The sequence below is a fragment of the Micromys minutus genome (genome assembly GCF_963924665.1).
Source record: "Micromys minutus genome assembly, chromosome: 13".
NCBI lineage: Eukaryota > Metazoa > Chordata > Mammalia > Rodentia > Muridae > Micromys > Micromys minutus.
The window spans coordinates 7122018-7139669 of record NC_137982.1 but is presented as its reverse complement, the minus strand read 5'-3'; the positions used below and the strand labels follow the sequence as shown (position 1 = coordinate 7139669).

General features: G+C 48.2%; 1 protein-coding gene across 4 annotated transcripts in view; it reads left to right on the top strand.

Moving 5' to 3' along the window:
* Window positions 1-2384: 2384 nt before the first annotated feature.
* Window positions 2385-17652, top strand: part of FNBP1 (formin binding protein 1) — a 107404-nt gene continuing 92136 nt past the window's right edge. For all 4 annotated transcript variants that reach the window (XM_080928205.1, XM_080928207.1, XM_080928206.1 and 1 more), the window contains exon 1: window positions 2385-2520. In XM_080928205.1, coding sequence (XP_080784331.1) covers window positions 2497-2520 — 24 coding nt within the window. In that variant the 5' untranslated portion in view covers window positions 2385-2496. The remainder of the gene's footprint in view (window positions 2521-17652) is intronic.

The window sequence follows — 17652 nt, the reverse complement described above, 5'->3', positions numbered from 1 at the left end:
GTTTGTCCAGATGCCTTCTTTTAGGTTAACCTCTTCCATGCCATCAGATCATTCAAAAGCAAGGACCACAACTTTGTGACTTAAGGTGGAGCAGGTGAGCAGCTGTACTGAGCCAGCATTTGCTAGGGTGAGAACAACCCAGCTAAAGAATCAGTACTGTATTTGTCTTTCATTTTCTGAACCTTTTGACTCAAGCATCTTCTGGTTGCTTTCCAGACTTCTCCAAGTGAAAGATACCTTAAGTGTGCTCAGCTCGGCTTCTGCAGCCCATTGTGGTTTCCAGAGGTTCAGCAACCAATGCATAAAACGTCTCGGTCTTCAGGCATCTTTCTCCCCTCAGTTCCTTCCGCTTTTTTCTCTTTAGGGCACAGGTTGCTCTACCTTCTGGATAGCCTATTTTTTGGCAAGTGGTCATTCTAGTGTTCCAAAGTCAAGATTAGATTGTTTTGTGGACGGAAAAGGAAAGGACAAATGGGTGCTGAGGATACCAGCAGGCGGGGTCTCCCTAGTTCAGCCTTTTCCAGCTTAGAGCAAATGAAACCCAGTGGCATTGTGGGGGCTGGGGAGATGGCTAAGTATGGCTAAGAGTATTGGCTGCTCCTCCAGAAGACCTGGGTTTGACTGTCCACACTCATGGGTGGCTCACAACCATCTGCAGCTCAGTTCTAGGGCACCAGACACCGAATGTGGTGGTGCAATGATGCGCATGCATACAGAACACAAAACAACCCTGGGGCCTTCCTAACACTGTTTACATTTCCCAGCCCTCCAACTCACCCTAGCCATAAATCTGCCTTGGCAGGGAGGTGGCTGACCATCCTGACTTAATATCCAGCAGTCTAGGGAGTAAAGAGCTCTCAGACCTGATACAAGTGGGAGCCAAATATTTACAACAGACACAAAGGATGGGGGCTGTGGCTTGCAACCGACAAAAGACAGACCAAAATAGTTTTGATAGTTGTAATGTAGCCACCCAGCAAAGGAAGTAGGAGGTCCTGAGGTTTAAGGCAAGGCACTCAGCTCCGCCCCTCCTTCCTTTTTCTTTCCTTTTCCTTCTTGAAGAAATCTATTATTTTGTGCTAGTTTGGCTTTTTTGAGACAGGGTCTCGCTATGTAGTCTGTAACCCAAGGTGGTCTGTAACTTGGGTCTATGACTCAGACCCCCCTGCCTGGACCCCCATACCACACCATCACTGTTTATGACTGTTGTTACTTTATTTTAGTCAAGATTTCACTTTGAGGTCCAGGTCAGCCTGCTTGATACTACGTGGCTCAGGTTGGCCTTGAACTTGCTACCTCTACCTCGGGAGTGCTGAGACTCCCAAGTATGGGACAGCACACACTGGGCTGAGGTTCACCCTTGAAGGAGAATTAACTCCCTGGAGGAAAAAGATGAACGGGTTCAGAAGCAAGGAGTGGAGGAACGTTTCGAAGGGAGTCATGATTCTGGAGGAGAGGTCTTGGTATTCAGAGAAAGAAAGGTTATGGAAATAGGACCTGAGGAGTTCTGAAATGGTTCCCTTTCTGTGTCAGCCACCCACTGGCCAGTCACCTGCTCTGTTCACATCACTGGGCCAAGACTAGGTAGACACTGCCTCCTTTTGGCAGCCGGGGCTCTCTTCCTAGATAGAGGTGAAGTCCGTCCAAGACCACCCAGCCGAAGAGTACAGGGGCTGGATTTGAACCCACCAAAGTCTCTGTGGGCCCTACAGAGAGTCTGCTGTCCTTCAGTGGAGTAACAGAACTTTTCTGCTGAGATTCCTGGCCGAACAGGTAAGAAAAGGCACATGTAATTCTTTGGGAATATATCTCCGAGTTCCTTCTCTGGGTTCCCGGATCTGCTGGAGTGCTTGCTCTTCTCCTCAACGTCCTGTGTACACTGTGCCCCACTCCTACGCGCGCTGCCGAGCTCCTTGGCCCCTCCATAGTGTCTGGATAGTGGGAGAAGCCACTCCGGGAGCTTCTAAAGTGGGCGTCTGTGGCCACTAGGCGAAGTTCTGAAATCTGAAATGCAAAACCGGGCAAGGCGCGGTAGGTAGAAGGCAGACGGCGATGAAGGTGATCACCAAAGGCCCAGTCTGAAGACAGAGAGTGTGGGTCCCAAGAGAGTTGGGCGCGCTGGCTGCGGAATACCAATGACGTGGACAAGTCCCTGGGGGTTCGCGTCCTTCCAGACCCCCGGGGCAACCGCGCCAAAGGGAGCCTGGGGGTGGGACGGTATGCAGGAGCTGTCAGTCCGGTCCCGCCCCGTCCCGCCTCTTGTCCCGCCCCACCCCGCCCCTCGGCTCCGGTGCGGGGCGGGCGTGCTGCGGCGGTCTCTGCTGCTGCTGCTTCCTCGGGCCATTTTGCTCCGCGCGGAGCGACGAGAGGTGGCGAACCCGAGCTAGAGGAGGCGCGGGCCGGAGGAAGAGGCGGGCTTTCCGCATTCGCAGGGTCCGGAGGGCCGCAGCGATCGCCGGCGAAGGGGGTCGGGGGCCCCTTCCCGGTCCCTGCACCATGAGCTGGGGCACCGAGCTCTGGGTGAGTGAGGGGCCGGGCCGCGGGCGGCCTGGGCGGGAGGCGAGACGAGGGGCCTCGGCGTGCGTCGTCGCCCAGCCAAGAGGGAACGCAGATCCGGTGGCCCCAGCGGCCTCGGGGCGGCTCGGAGCTGGATTCTGGCTCCCGGAGCTGCAACCCGCGGGCGTTCCCCGGGGGCGTGGGGCCCGCGCCGTGCCTGGCTGCGTAATTACGCGCGCCCCTGGCCGGAGCTCTGGGGCCGTTCTATAAGCTCGGAGGTGCGGGTGGATCCCGCGCTACTCCCGGGGGTGGGGCGGCCTGGCAGGCTCAAGGTTTCGGGTCTCTGGTTTGGGGGTGCCGGGAGCGAGGGCTAAGGTTTTCTCTCTGGAATTGAGAACTTTAGCCCCGAAGCGGTTGGGGCGTGCTTGTAATCTTGAGGACAGCTCAAATTCTGAATTTTAGGGGGGCTGCGGCGTTTGGTCCGCAGGGGGACAGCGGTAGGGGAGATAGATCCATAGGATACCACGAAGGGACGGTTTGCCGGGGACCTGATTCTGTCCTGCTGCCAGAGAAAACGAAACGGTTTCAAGAGGGGATGACCTCGCGGGGATCCTTCGTTTGGGGGTGCAGGTGGGTTAGTGAGCAGCTTGTGTCTGGAAACGGTCCCATCGAGGGCGATCAGAGGACGCCAGGGCAGCTCTCAGGGCATCTGCGGGAAAGGGAGGCCGTTGGCTGAGGGGCAGGGCCTGTTGCCCTGCCTTCCTCTGGACTCGAGCACGGGAAAGGCTGGGCGTAGAGTGGCGGTGCAATGGCCTGAGTGAAGGTGGCGATGAAACCGCGGTTATTGCGCCGAAATGTGTCCGAGCCAGTCCTTCTCAGTGATGAACGCCTAAGTGCCTGCTGACTGACTACCTTTCTGAATTCCATTTGTTCGGGGTGTGGAGGGGAAAGTGTAGGGTGGTAATCCAAGATGAGGCCAAGAAATGGCTTGTCAAAATAAGGTTAGGACAATTAGGGAAATGCAGTGCATTCTCCTTAAATTGTTTTCTCTTGCCTTGATTATATTTACGTAACCATTTCTTAGATTACAGCAGCTTCTGTTAATACTAAAATCCCGGGAGCTCCAGTTCCCAGGATAACTCATTCATAAACATCCTCTGTCAAAGGGATTCCCATTCATTCGGCTGTCAAAATGTCAGGGGATCTGTAAAAATGCCCATTTTGAAAATAAATGTAACACATCGTTTGAAGCAACTTGTGCATACCTACACTAGGCAGAACTGTTGGCCTGTGAGTGCTGTTTTCTTTTCTGATTCGGGGGTGTGTGGTTTGGTTAGTTGATTGGTTTGGTTAGTTGATTGGTTTGTTTAGTTGATTTGTGTTTTATTTTTTTCTCACCTGGGGTGGGGGCACATTAGAAGTCAAGGTCAGCAACAGAATGGAAGTCCTGACAGCAGGACATAACTGGGAAGGAAGAAAATACTTGGTTCTTGAGTGACTTAGGGAGGTGGATATTTTGTAGCCAAATTGGTGCACAGTTCTAGCCGGTGATCCAGAAGAAAGTAGGTGTTGGGCGAAAGAGCTGACAGCATGCCAGGCCTTCCTGTATCTTTTGGGAGCAGAACACAGGAAGTCAAACACAGGAGCCAGCCCTGGTGGCTCACACCTGTAATCCCCAACACTGGAGAGGCCGAGGCAGGTGGATTGTTGTGAGTTTGCATCTAGCCTGGAATACATAGTGAGTCCCAGATCAGCAGGAGCTACATGGCAAGACCTTGTCTGAAAAAGCAAACCAGAAAGCTACAGAGGACAGGACCAAGGTAAAGTACTTGCCTGGCCTGCACCTGGACCCAGCACCAGAGGTGGAGGGAAGAGATTGTCAGCAAGTATTTTAAATGGTGAGGGATACGAGGTATTTGGGTTCAGTTTACTTGATAAATGTATGAGTTTACTTATGGCCAGTAGCAAATTGGCCTGCTATATTGTATATGAAGTATATGGCAACAACAACAAAAAAGGGGGTTGGCTTAATTTTTACATTTTGTTCTGTTTTTAAGACATGCTGAGTACAGGCCTCTGCCTTTGGGTGGCTCATAGTTTAATGGAGGGAGCAGGTGAGCACATTAGAACACTATCAAGAAAAATTAGTGCAAAACTTGGGTTTCAAGGCAAGAATGCTCACTATTACCTATCTTAAAACAGTTCTTCAGAAAAGAAGGAAGGAAGAAAGGGAGAGAAGGAAGGAGGGAGGAAGGAAGGAAACAAAAGCAGGCCAGCCTAGGGGATGAAGGGTAGAAAGGGGAGCGGAAGAAGCCTGCTGTCTCCGGCTGAGTCCAGTGGTCAGAAGCTTGGAGATGTGCAGTGTCCTGAGGGCCAGGCCAAGCCCCTGATTGAGGGTTTTCCTTACATGGTGGCTTTGGGACCTCACTTTGGTAATGAGATAATGATGGGTCGCAAAAGCCTCACTTGGCAGAATGATACTTGTAGATTCAATGGCACAGTTTGGGTGGCCATGAGTGATTAGCGGCAGGTGGCCGTAGGGCTCGTGACCTTCACCGATCTTTTTTTTTTTTTTTTAACTTTTTAAAAAAGATGTATTTATTTATTATGTATAAGTACACTGTAGCTGTCTTCAGACACACCAGAGGAGGGCATCAGATCCTATTACAGATGGTTGTGAGTCACCATGTGGTTGCTGAGATTTGAACTCAGGATCTTTGGAAGAGCAGTCGGTGCTCTTGGCCACTGAACCATCTCTATAACCCAACCTTCACCGATTTTAACAAACAGATTTTATGCAGTCTTGGGACTTTAGTGAAAGTCTATCAAGGCCCTAAAAACACCCTTCTGGTTTTGAACACTTATTCTAGGTAAAAAAAAAAAAAAAAAAAAAGCCTCCTCTTAAGCCACATCCTGCTTGGTTAAGAAATGACACCCTTTTCTTTTAAAAACCCCTCTAAGGCAGAAAGTATTTGCAGTCTAGGTAAGCTCTGAAAGACTAAAATGTCAGGAAGTTAGAGAAACTTTTGTATCAAGAGTGTAATGAAGCCAGGCCTACTGGCTCAGGTCTGTAATCCCAGCTAGTGGGAGGCCAAGACAGAAAGACTGAATGTTCAAGGCCTGCCTGAGCAACTTATAGTGAGGTTATCTCAAAAACTTAAGACACAGAAAAGGTCATAGCTCAGTGGTAGAGAGCTGCATGAAGCCTAGGTTCTACCCCTGGTACTGGGGGAGGGGAAAGACAAAGTATAAATGGCAGGTTTAAATTTTATTTATTTATTTTTGTTTGAGACACAAACTATAGCCCCTGGCTGACACAAAGCTCACTATGTAGACAGGCTGGCCTCAAACTCAGAGATCCTCCTGTCTCTGTCTCTGCCTCTGCCTCCTTAAACAGCAGTTGCCTTTTTTTTTTTTTTTTTTGTTTTTATTTTTTTGAATTATTTATTTATTTTATGTTTATGAGTATACTGTAGCTCTCTTCAGACACACCAGAAGAGGGCATCAGATCCCATTACAGATGGTTGTGAGCCACCATGTAATTGTTGCTGAGAATTGAACTCAGGACCTCTGGAAGGGCAGCCAGTGCTCTAACCACTGAGCCATCTCTCCAGCTCAAATGGCAGTTTTTAAGTGATTAGGTTAATGCTGAAACCTGAACTCCAGGATCTGTTGCTTGCCTAGCATGTGGGAGACCCTAGGTTCATCTCCAGTGTGGCAAAAAGAGAGAAAAGGAAATCAGTTAATTACAAATTTCAGCAATCCTCCTGTAATTGGGTTACAATAAATCATTTCAGTAACTCCATAACCTAGCCTTGCTGCTGTGAGCCCCTCCTACAGACTGGAGGATGGCGATTACCTTCCTGACAGCACATGCTAGCCTGGGACATCAAAATCTCATGGGACATTTATGTCTCTACAAAAGATTCATCAAAACAGAGCTGGGATATAGCTCGTTCGTGCCATGCTTGTCTAGTGTATGTAAAACCCTGAGCTAGAGTGTGTGTGTGTAATGTATATATTATACATAATTATTATGTATATGTATTATATATAATATGAAGTGTTTTATATGTGTTAACATTCTTAGGTACTTTAAACATAGACTTTTGTAAAAACAGTTGAGATTCCCAATAAAAGTGAGTAGGTGATAGATTGTCACCTCCTTCTGTACTCTTTGTCCCCAAATGAACACAGCCTGGCTACGTTTCTCTTTCATCCCCTACACATGCACTTTGGCACACACTCCCATCCCCACCACACACGCATAAACACACACATATATGCAAATATGAAAACTGTCTTTAGAAAAGCTGTTTCTTTCCGTGGTTCATGGCTCTTGGGCCTGGTACCTACAGGAGTTCTCTTAGGACACTTTATAATGTGTTACGGTGTTAAACTAGGCAATGCTGATTCTTTTTCAACCGGAAGCAGTGAGGACTAACAGTTTCTGGTTTGGGAGAGGTGTGAGCTCTGCTACCCTTGACTTCTAAATGGGAGTAGAACATAACCAGCCGTTCAGAATCCTTCCTCAGTGTCCTGGCCTTTACCCTTCCCAAGTTTCTTTTTGGGATGAGCACAGCAAGGCCACCAGCACAGATTCAGGCATCTTTATTTCTTCCTCTGGACAAACTTTGCACCCAGCCCTTCTGGTTAGCAGAAATGAAGCAAAGCCAGCACCCAGGCAGACCGGTGACCCTCAGTCAGCTCACACCCTGCAGTTTGTAAATGGGTTCTGAAAGCGCGGCTGTTCTGTGTTTGGGCTAGGAAGAGCAGGATCTCAAGCATGCTCTGAGGCTTCTGCATCTGTCCATTGCCGACTGTGGGGCTCTCTGGAACTCAAAGGTGGTCTTGGTGAGCTGTGGAAAGGACTGAGCCTCCAGTCCTGCATCCCCTACTCCTAGCATTGCCCACAGCCCCACCCACACATAAGAATAAGGCTTTATTTTGACACTGAAAAATTGTACACTACCAAGAATACACAGATGCCCTGGGGGGGGATTAATCTAATTAGACTTTAGAATGTGGGTGTGAAGTCATCAGGAATTTGTATGGAAATATTTGTTTTCTGCTTTATTGCCCTGAATTCATATGAGCTAGGCTCTTGGTGTGATAGAACCCTTTAAGTCCTAATCTCACACTATATAGCTTAGGCTGGTCTAGAACTCATGATACAGCCTAAACTTTTCCTTTCTCAGAAAACCTCCTGCTTCAGCCTCCCGAGTGCTGGGATTACAGGTGTAAGCCACCACACCCAGCAGAATAGTCACCTTGTTTTCTTGCAAAGGGCAAAATATCTTTTACATTAAAACTGTAACCTCGGACCTGGACTCAATTCCCAGCACGCATGTGGTGGCTCACACCCATTTGTAACTTCAGTCCTAGGTGATTCAGTGCCCTCTTGTGACCTCTTGTGCTCACCAAACATGAAAACAAAATACCCAAAGTTTTATGTATTTCATAAAATTAAACAAAAACCCCTGCAGCCTGTGCTAGAAAGAGTTTCACAGAATCAGGGGGGAGACCTGACTCTTGCAGGTTGCTGTCTGACTTCCACATGCACAGGCACCCCTAACACAAGAGATAAGTTAGTGAGAGAAGAAACAGTGACATCATACGTGCTGGGGGACAGGGGGGAGAGAGGTTTCCGTTAGGACAGACCTCCCTAGTTGGAACTGTGGCTGGCTTGCTTAGTTGGTGGTATTGTCTTGTTTAGTTATTATTGTTGGCTTATTTTTATTTTTAGTTTTTCTCTGTGTTTTCCTTTCTGTCCTGGAATTCACTATGTACACCAGACTGGCCTCCGAACTCAGAGATCCACCTGCCTCTGTCTCCCCTTCCCAAGTACTGGGGTTACAGACCTGCACCCCACCACTCTGCTTGTTTGGTCACCCTTCTCCTTCTCCATCTCCCCTCCTCCTTCTTTCTCCTCCTCTTCTTTTTCTTCCCCTTCTTTCTCTTTTATCTGTTTGGATATATAATTTTTTTTTTTTGAGACAGAGTCACGTGTACTCAAGCTGGCCTGAATTTATCACTGAGGATGACCTTGGGTCTGAACTCTGAGATTACAGACATGCACCAGCACGCAAGGCTGTATGCAGCGCTGGGGTTGGAAGCCTGCCCTTCCTGAGCTCTACCAGCTGAGCCCTATCCCAGTGATCTTGCATGCGTACTTCCCTTTGTATTTCTTCCTTTTCTAAAACTGGCTCCTAATTGGCTCAACAGTGCAGACCTGTAACACCCCACACACTGCCCCGTGACCTTAACCACTGCCGGAGAATTGCAGTCTTGGTTGCCATCTGTCGAAGGTTTCTGAGTCCCAGGAGCTGTGAGAACATCCCATTCATGCTCTGGCTCTCCCCCATAAGGATGTGGTGGGCCAAATCCCACTTGAGGCAGATTTCAGAAGATACTGAGATGATTTCAGAAATGTGCAAGGCCTCCAGCCAGAATAGGGATTGGGGTGTGTCACTCTGTGACAGGAAACCAGCAAGTCACCATGCAGACCTCAAGCCATCAGGGAGATCCAGGTAGAGATGACCCATTTCAGGGACACTTACGCTGAGCAGAAATGGTCACCGTCTGCCCTGGAGAAGAACATGACTTCATCTTAATGACTTCTTGCCTAGGATGAAGGTGTGTGTTGAGGCCTTCCTTGACTCTGATGTTGAGACAAAGCTTCTTGTCACATACCGAGCAGTTTGGCAGTGAGTCTATTTTTGGTCCTTCACATAGACCATACATTGTAAGGATCCCTGGTCAGGCAAGAGGGTGAAACATCTTATTTGAGATCACAGAGTAGTGAGTAGAGGTTCATTCTCAGAACCCTAGGTCTGTGGCACTCTAGAATTGTTTTATGTACGTATTTAGTGCTGAGGACAAACCCAGGGCCTCTCACATGCTAGGCAGATTCTCTACTGCACCAGCCCTGGTGCTCTCTCTTTTAGAATTAAAAATAAATAAATAACATTTCTATTAACCTTGTATGTGTACGTAAGGGGATGCACATGCGCCATGGCAAGAGGGTGGCCAGAGTAGTTGAGGCAGCTTTCTCCTTCCATTCTGTGGTTCCTGGAATCAAACTCAGGTCACCAAGCTTGGCACCTTCACCCAAGCAGCCATTTCACCGACCCAGTGGCGCAGTTGTAATCCCAACCCTCTAGAGAGTGGGACAAGCGCTCTCTGCAGTCAGTCTGGGCTCTATAGCAAGACTCCGCCTAACAAAGCAAACAAAACAACTAAGTTTATTGTTTCAGCAGTTTGTATTGTTCTCTCTCTCCCTCCCTCCCTCCCTCCCTCCCTCCCTCCCTCCCTCCCTCCCTCCCTCCTTCCCTCCCTCTCCTTTGTTTGAGTATAGAGACTTTTAAATAAACACAAAGAGAAAATAATATCATGAGCTGCCACCCCTGACACACACTCTTCATCATCCAGGCAAGAATGGCTGGGCTCTGCCATCCTGTGCCATTTGGTACCCAGTGTATTTATTCTTGTAGGATTCTCCCCCAAACATCACGATGCTTTCCTGCTCCCTGGCTTTCTGGAGAACCAAGCCTAGACCCTGCATTCTCCCCGTGGCTTAAAATATGGAGAGCCAGAATCCATCTGTAGCTCTTGGGAGATAAGAAGATGTTAAGGTTTCTTCCCAGAATCTAACAGCTAGTTAGTTTCAGTTTGTTAGCTGAGTCTCTAGCAGCAGGGCCACTCCCTCTCTCAGCCATCAGAGCTTGCTAACAAGTAAATGAAAGTTTCTCTTTCTGGCTCCCAAGTGAGCAAGTCACAGTTCCAAGCTTGCAACTGTGTTACTAGCTTTTCTTGCTTCTCTTTCCTCAGCACTTGTTTCTGTTTCCCTTATCAGTGACCTAGGGTTGGGTCCATGAAACCTGTTTGGTTTTTCTTAACTAGGGGTTGAACCTAGGGTATGACTGGGGTTTGTCCAATATTCTTCCAAGGGCTGTGGCTCAGAGGTTAAGACCACTTGGCTAGTTAGCCAGAGGACCTGGCTTCCAGATTCCCAGCGTCCACATGGTGGCTTACAGCCACTCGTGACTCCAGCCCCATGAGAATCCTGTGCTCTCTCGGATTCTGAGGGCCCTGCCTGGAACAGTGCACAGGCACACAAACTGGCAAAACACTGTACACACAAAATAAAAATAAATGCCTCTCACCCTCTTCCCCAGGGATTTACCCCCACCCCATTTTTTTCTTTTTACTTTTCAGAGTTTGGTAAGATGTCTAGGCTGACCTTTAGCTCTGTAGGCGAGGCTAGTTGTATGCTTGAATCTTCTGTTTCCTTCAGCCTTTCGTGCAGCTGGGATTCCAGGGTTGTAATCAGATGAAGTATTTGATATCACTGTTACTGAGAAGCTGTGGTCTGGCTGACTTCTGTGGGCTGCAGACCTGGTCACAAACATAGTTGCCAATGAAGTTGGTGGATGTCATTTGTCAAATTGTCTTTTCTCTCTCTCCCTCACCTTTCTGTCTGTCTGGGTTTTTTTTTTTGTTTTTTGTTTTTTTTGTTTTTTGTTTTTGTTTTGTTTTGTTTTGTTTTTGAGACAGAGATTCTTTATATAGCTCTGGCTGTCCTGAAACTCACTTCGTAGACCAGGCTAGCCTTGAACTCACAGAGATTCTCCTGCCTCTGCTTCCTGAGTGCTGGAATTAAAGGTGTGGGACACAATGCCTGGCCCCACTCATGTTTTTCAAGTATATGAAAGTTACGTTCGTTTGGTGTTTCTTCTGCTTACTTATATGTGTACCCCGTGTGTGCTGGTGCTGGGGGGCGGCTAGAAGGCTGGTGGGCGTCAGATCTCCTGCAGCTGGAGTTGCAGGCGGCTGTGAGCAGGCTGGTGTGGGTGCCGGGACCTGATCCTGGTCCTTCTGCAAGAGCAGCAAGCTCTCTGTAACAGCTGAACATTCTCACAAGTGCTGCTTAAGTCTTCTCCTGAGCATCCCATTCCTGAAGACTTTATTCCATAATCTTAGCCAGAGCAGTAGAAAGTTTTTTTTTCCCTAACAAAAAATGTTTGAAAAGCATTGTGGGTTTTCTAGATGTCATATGTAAGGCTTTCAATTTTTTTTTTTTTTGGTCCTTTTATTTATTTTTTTGTGGTGTTTGCATGCACATGCATGTATATTCGTTATGTGCATGTATGTACGTGTGCAGGCCAGAGGTTGACTTCTTTTGTCTTTGTAAGTCACTCTGCCCCCCTGCCCCTTTTTTGAGGCAAAGTCTCTCTCTGAACCTGTACTCCCGGTTTCAGTTGGCCTGACAGGTGCCTGGGAACTGCCTGTCTCTGACACTTCTCAAGCCTTCTCCCCAGTGCAAGGAGTGCCCACAGCACAACTGACCTCTCCTGTGGAGAAATTTGAAGTTGGGCCCTTGGGCTTTATTAACCGGGCTACAACCCCAGTTCCTCAAAGTTTTGGTGCAAGATCTTAAAACTCTTCCTCTCCTATCCGTGGCAAAAGAAGCCATAGAGCTTTAAAGGAAGCTGGTCCCCTTGGACTTATTCATGTACAGTCTGGGATGTCTGTGAACTCCTGGGATGGGGTGAGATTTCTCTGGGGAGAACTGGCACACAGGCCTGCACCAGAGAGAGCAGCTCTGGAGAGCGTGGGCAGTCATCTCTCCTCCTTGATTTGATGACCTCTGCTGTGTGTTGGTGATACACTCCTTCCCAGGAAGTGCCTGTTTGCAGACACTGTGTGTCCGTTGGGTGAGAGTCACTGAGTCTGTGGAAATTTTAATAAAGGGTAGAGTTATGGGCAGAAAGGACCCGGTCCCTGGGAACAAACTGAGGCTCTTCAGATGCCAACTGGTTTGACAAAGGCTCAGTATCATGGCACTTGCCTTCTAGTTTTTGGACTCTTTGTCCCTTGACTTAAAATTGATACTTTGTATGTGTTAACAATAAAATAGAATGACCTAATATTAGGCTGGGTGTGGCTGGGTCATACCAGTAGCCCCAGCTGGTAGGGGGTAGTCAGGAGAACCCGAAGTTCCCCATCCTCTCACCTACATACGGAGTTTAACAACAACCACCAGCCCCGACATGAAACCCTGTCTCAAAAACCAACACCAGAGTTGGAGAGATGGCTCAGTGGTTACAGGCACTGTCTGATCTTCCAGAGGTCCTGAGTCCAAATCCCAGCAACCACATGGTGGCTCAAAACCATCTGTAATGTGATCTGATGTCCTCTTCTGGTGTCTGAAGACAGCTCTAGTGTACTCATATATAATAAATATATCTTAAAACAAAAAACAAACCAAAACCAACTGAGCTGGGAAAATGCTTTCGGGTTGTTGTTTTATGAAGCAGACCAATTCCCTAGAGGACATAGCACAGTGTGATTTTTCTTTTTATTTAAAGAAATAAAATGAACCCTCAAACCACTACACAGGGGCTGCAGAGAAGGCTCTCAGAACACTGGGGTTTGGTTTCCTGCACCCCAGCTCACAACCATCTATAAGTCCAGTTTCAGGGGATACAAACCCTCTTCTCCGGTACCTGCACATGTGGGGTACACATACAAACACTCAGGCACACACACATAAAGCAAATAAATTAAAAAAAACTACTATGCTAAGGTTTACTGCACACTTGGGTCCATCAAATGTATAAATTTAATTTATCCTTGAGGTTATTAATTCTCTTAGGCTATTTTTTACAACTTTTAAAAACAGATACTTGTCAAGTTCTCTCTCTCCTCACAAAGCTGGGTATTTGCCACTGGAGACATCTAATAAATTATTCTGCATATCAGCTTAGCTCAGGATCGATTTCTTCTCAACAAAGATAACTAAGATTTAAAAATATTTACTTTAGGAAAGATATATGTGGAAATTCCTGTAAGTGTTTAGACAAAGATATTTGGTTTGCCAGAGTGTCTGTTGGTCTATAAATAGAAATTTCATCGTGGCTCTGAATTTTTTAAATTACCTTTGTGTGTGTGCACATGTGTGTGTGGGGGGGTGTCAGAGGAGGACCCTGGTGGGTTTTTTCTATTTCTTACCGCCTTCCTCCTTGACCCAGGGTCTCATTGAGTCTGAAGCCTCCCGCCTTTTAAGGCAGACTGGCTGGCCAGCAAGCTCCTGAGATCTGCCTCTGATATCTCTGGGCACTAAGGATTCAAACTCAGGTCTTTTTTTATGCTTTGCAGACACTTGTACCCACTGAGCCAGTACCCACCCCATGCCCATGATAATCTTAATAGCCATTATTCTGGCTCAATATCAGTGGGGGGAAAAATGAAATGCCAGCACCATAGACCAGAACCAAACTAAGACCTCCTGCCTGTAGCCTACAGCAAGCTCAGGGAAGTCCGACGCCCTCTTCTGGCCCCTGCAAGCACTGCACACGAGCAGGGCACATACATAGGTGCAGGCAAGCATTCACACACATAAAATATGAAAGAGAATCGAGAGAGCAGAGCTCATGTGGAAAAACGTTTCATCCTAGTAGTGCTGAAGGGCTAGTCAAGTGTCAAGGAAGTATGATCATGTTGGGTGGAGGCCACACTACCTTTCCAAAGAGGAAGTAAGTAAAAGACACAGGACCCAGGAGCGTGAGAGAACACAAAGCTCTTGAGCCAGGCACGCTATAGGGTTGTAAGAGGGCCTGAGAGTTGAGTAGAGACGAAGCCACACCATGGCTTCCTCTTTGGGGCATGTCTTTGAGCTGCAGGTAGCTAGCCAGGCGCACAAAACCTGGACTAGGGAGATATCCCAGTGGGTGGGAGTGCTGGCTGAACAAACGTAAGGACCCCAGATCCCACCCAATGAACCCATGTAGAAAGCCAGGCATGGCTGTACAGGGTTAGGTGACAGGAAGATCACTGGGGGCTTGCTGACCAGCAGCCTAGCAGGAGGTTTAGTGAAAGACGATGACTTAAGAGCAAGAGTAATTGTATAGGACATCTCAGGTCCTCCTGGCCTCCACACGCATGTACTGTATACACACGTGTGCGTACACCATCCTCGTATGCAGGCCTACACGCATGAAACCTGCCGTGGCTTCTTCCTTGTCTCTGCTTCGGGGCTGTTCACACAACCTTCTCAGCCTCTGCTCCCCAGCTCTTTCAACCTAACAGCGTTTGTTTTCCACCTGCCTGGAGGTGACTCATACTAACCAAATCCCCCAAGACTGACGGATAACACAGACTGCAAACTGAAACTTCGTGCAAGACAGAGGCCGGAGATACCAGTCTGTATGCTCCTTCCCCAGAGGCTAATCTATGTGGAAAACCGGACTCTGTATTGAGTTTCTTGGAGAGCATAAAGTCCACTCGGATGAGCTGTGACGGCATGCTGTGGGCGCCTGAAGCTCCTCTGGCCTGGAGAGGGTGGGGCTGTTGGCAGGGAGAACAGCCAGCCTCTTCCTTAGACGCTACCAGACGATTCTCCCCCAGGCCAACTGCAGCACACTTCCCTCAGATCTTCCTTCAACCTTTATCCAATCCTGTATCTCCCAGGTTAGATGCAGCCATCCTGGATCTAACGCTGGATCATCTGACTTGCTCCAACACTTCCCAGATCCAGCAGAGCCCAGGATCTACCAGTTGACCCATTTTTTTTTAAAAAAACAAAAGATTTCTCATTCATTTTATTATTTTTCTTTTTCTTTTCTCAGAGACAAAGTCTCACTGTGTAGCCTTGGATGGCCACAAATTCATAGAGATCCACCTGTCTCTGCCCTCTGAGTGCTGAAATTAAAGGTGTATGAAAACACAGGTTGATTTATTTTTCACTTTTTTCTGGGGGGGGGGGGGGTTGAGACAGGGCTTCTCTGTGTAGCCCTGAAACTCACTGCCTCCCAGTGCTGGGATCAAAGGCATGTATCTCCAGCGCCCAACTGATGCACACACACACACACACACACACACACACACACAGACACTGGGTAGGCACTGTCCTTTGGAAAGAGAAAAGGGGGGTGGGGGACCCACTGGTAGAAATCTGAGCACTTTGATGTGCGATGGTGATCTTTCTTAGGTGTCAGGATGACAGGTGCTCCAGAGAGCGGGACACAAGGAAGAGCAGTAGATGGCGGACCTGTGAGAGTTGGGGGAACAGGCATCTGGATCCGGAAGCCAGGGACGGAGTCCAGGCTGGACCATCCGAAAACAGGGATCAGGGCAGTAGAGGTGGAAGGTTTTCACAGGTTCTGAATGCCAGTGTCTAGCTCATCACACGGTGAGCTGTCATTGCCCTTCAGGACAGCATCCATGGCCACTGTGAGAGATTTGTTTCAAGGTAGGGCTTGGCTTTCAGAGGGGTGGCTTCCATAGACTGGCTCCAGGTGGGGATGGACAGTTAGCACAGACGGCCCCGGGTGGGCATTGTGCTTTGGGTAGATGAGTGTCAGAATTCCACCCACGGGCAGCTCTGGCATGAAGTTTAGAACTGTTCTGTTCTCTCCTGGACGACTGACATCCTCGTCAGACCAGACCTAATATTGTTTAATTTTCCTCTTGACAACTTGTGAAAGAAATCTGATTTTGAGAGAGCTCACCTCATGTGGCCAACAGATTCTATTTTGCAAAGATGGCCACCAGCCTGTCTCTGTCACCGGCTCACCTTATGATGTGATCTATGGACCACTCCCACTGAGTGCCGCAAGGGGCCCTTCTCTTGGGATGCAGAGCAGACTTTTTGGGGTTTTTTACTGATGTGTGTTGTGAAAGCAATACCATATGATTTCTGAGGAAGGATTATAAAAAAGACATCTGCTTTGGCTCTGCTATTTTGGACTGCTTTCTGTTGGCTTTTGTAATTGTTTCTTTTTGTTTTGTCTCGAGACAAGGCCTCATTGTGTAGCTTTGGCTGTTCCTGGAACTCACAGAAATCCACCTGCCTCTGCCTTTTAAGTGCTGGGCTCAAAGGTGTGCAGTGTGCCACCACACCTGGCCTTTTTGTGCGTCTGGTTTTGGAGCTAAGGTCTTGCTCTGTAGGTTAAACTGGCCTGGAATTTTCTATTCAGCCTAGGCTGGATTTGAACTCTAGACAGTCCTCCTGCCTAAGACTCTTGTTTGCTTGGATTGCAAGTGTAGGCCACCTCACCCAGCTAATTATTACTGTTGTTCTTATTGTTACTATTATTGTCGTTGTTATTATTGTAAGGTTTTTGCAGACTGTGTGGTGTTGCTCAACAGCATGGCTCTGGAGCCGGGTCCCGTGTGGCTCCTCTCCAGTTACAAACTTGCTGAGTCATTTTGACCACACCACTCAACCTGGGTTCCTTTAGCTGTTGAATGGGACACGGTGGTGTCTGCCTGAGAGGATGGTCAGGAAGAGTGGTCTGTTTTAGAAGGCCAAGAATATGTTTTGTAGAGTGCAGTATGGTGAGGTGGGAGGGGTGCCTCAGCAGGCCCATGCTAAGGCATTCCTCCCCCTCCATCTCCCCTCACCCCAGGTACCAGCCATAGACAGGTCTAGTATAGAATAGAGTTTATTTGGGAGCATGGGAAGGGGGTTGAGAAGGGAAGGGAAAGAGAGAAGAGGTTGGCCAGAACATGTGGTGGGAGAGGGAAGAGGGGGAAGGGGAGAGAAGGAGAAAGGGGTCAGAGAGAGAAGAGAGTCAGAGAGAGTGAAGGGAGGCCAAACAGTCCCTTTTATAGCAAGCCATGCCTACCTGGCAGTTGCTAGGTAACTGTTGTGTGGGGCCTAAAAGGAATGCTAACAAAGAAAGCAGAAAAATAGATTTATTATATATCATTTTATATATCATTATACACATGTGTGTATAATGTGTGTGCGCGTGTGTGTGTCTAACTGAGGCACCTATTAACACAGCTTTCCTTGCCACATGCAGTACCTGTGGCTCCTCCCAACACTTCTTCCCCTGCCCCCCAACTCTCTACCCTAAACCTCTCTCTCCCGAGGCTGGGTTTCGCTTCCCTTCCCCCAACCCTTTTTTTTCTTCTATAATTCAGCCATTTTGGCCCTGTACCATCCCGGCCTCTTTGTCCACAGATCCTCTCTCTTCTGCATCTGCCCTTCCCACTCGACTTCATGGCCTTGGTTCAGTCTGCTGGCCATGTTCACTCTGGGCCCTTCCTGATGCTTTGGCTGTTCTCCCCCATATCTACAACGAAAAACCTCCTCAACCATACCTAGGTGTGGTCCTGTCCTCATTTCCCTTCAGGTTCTGACATCTG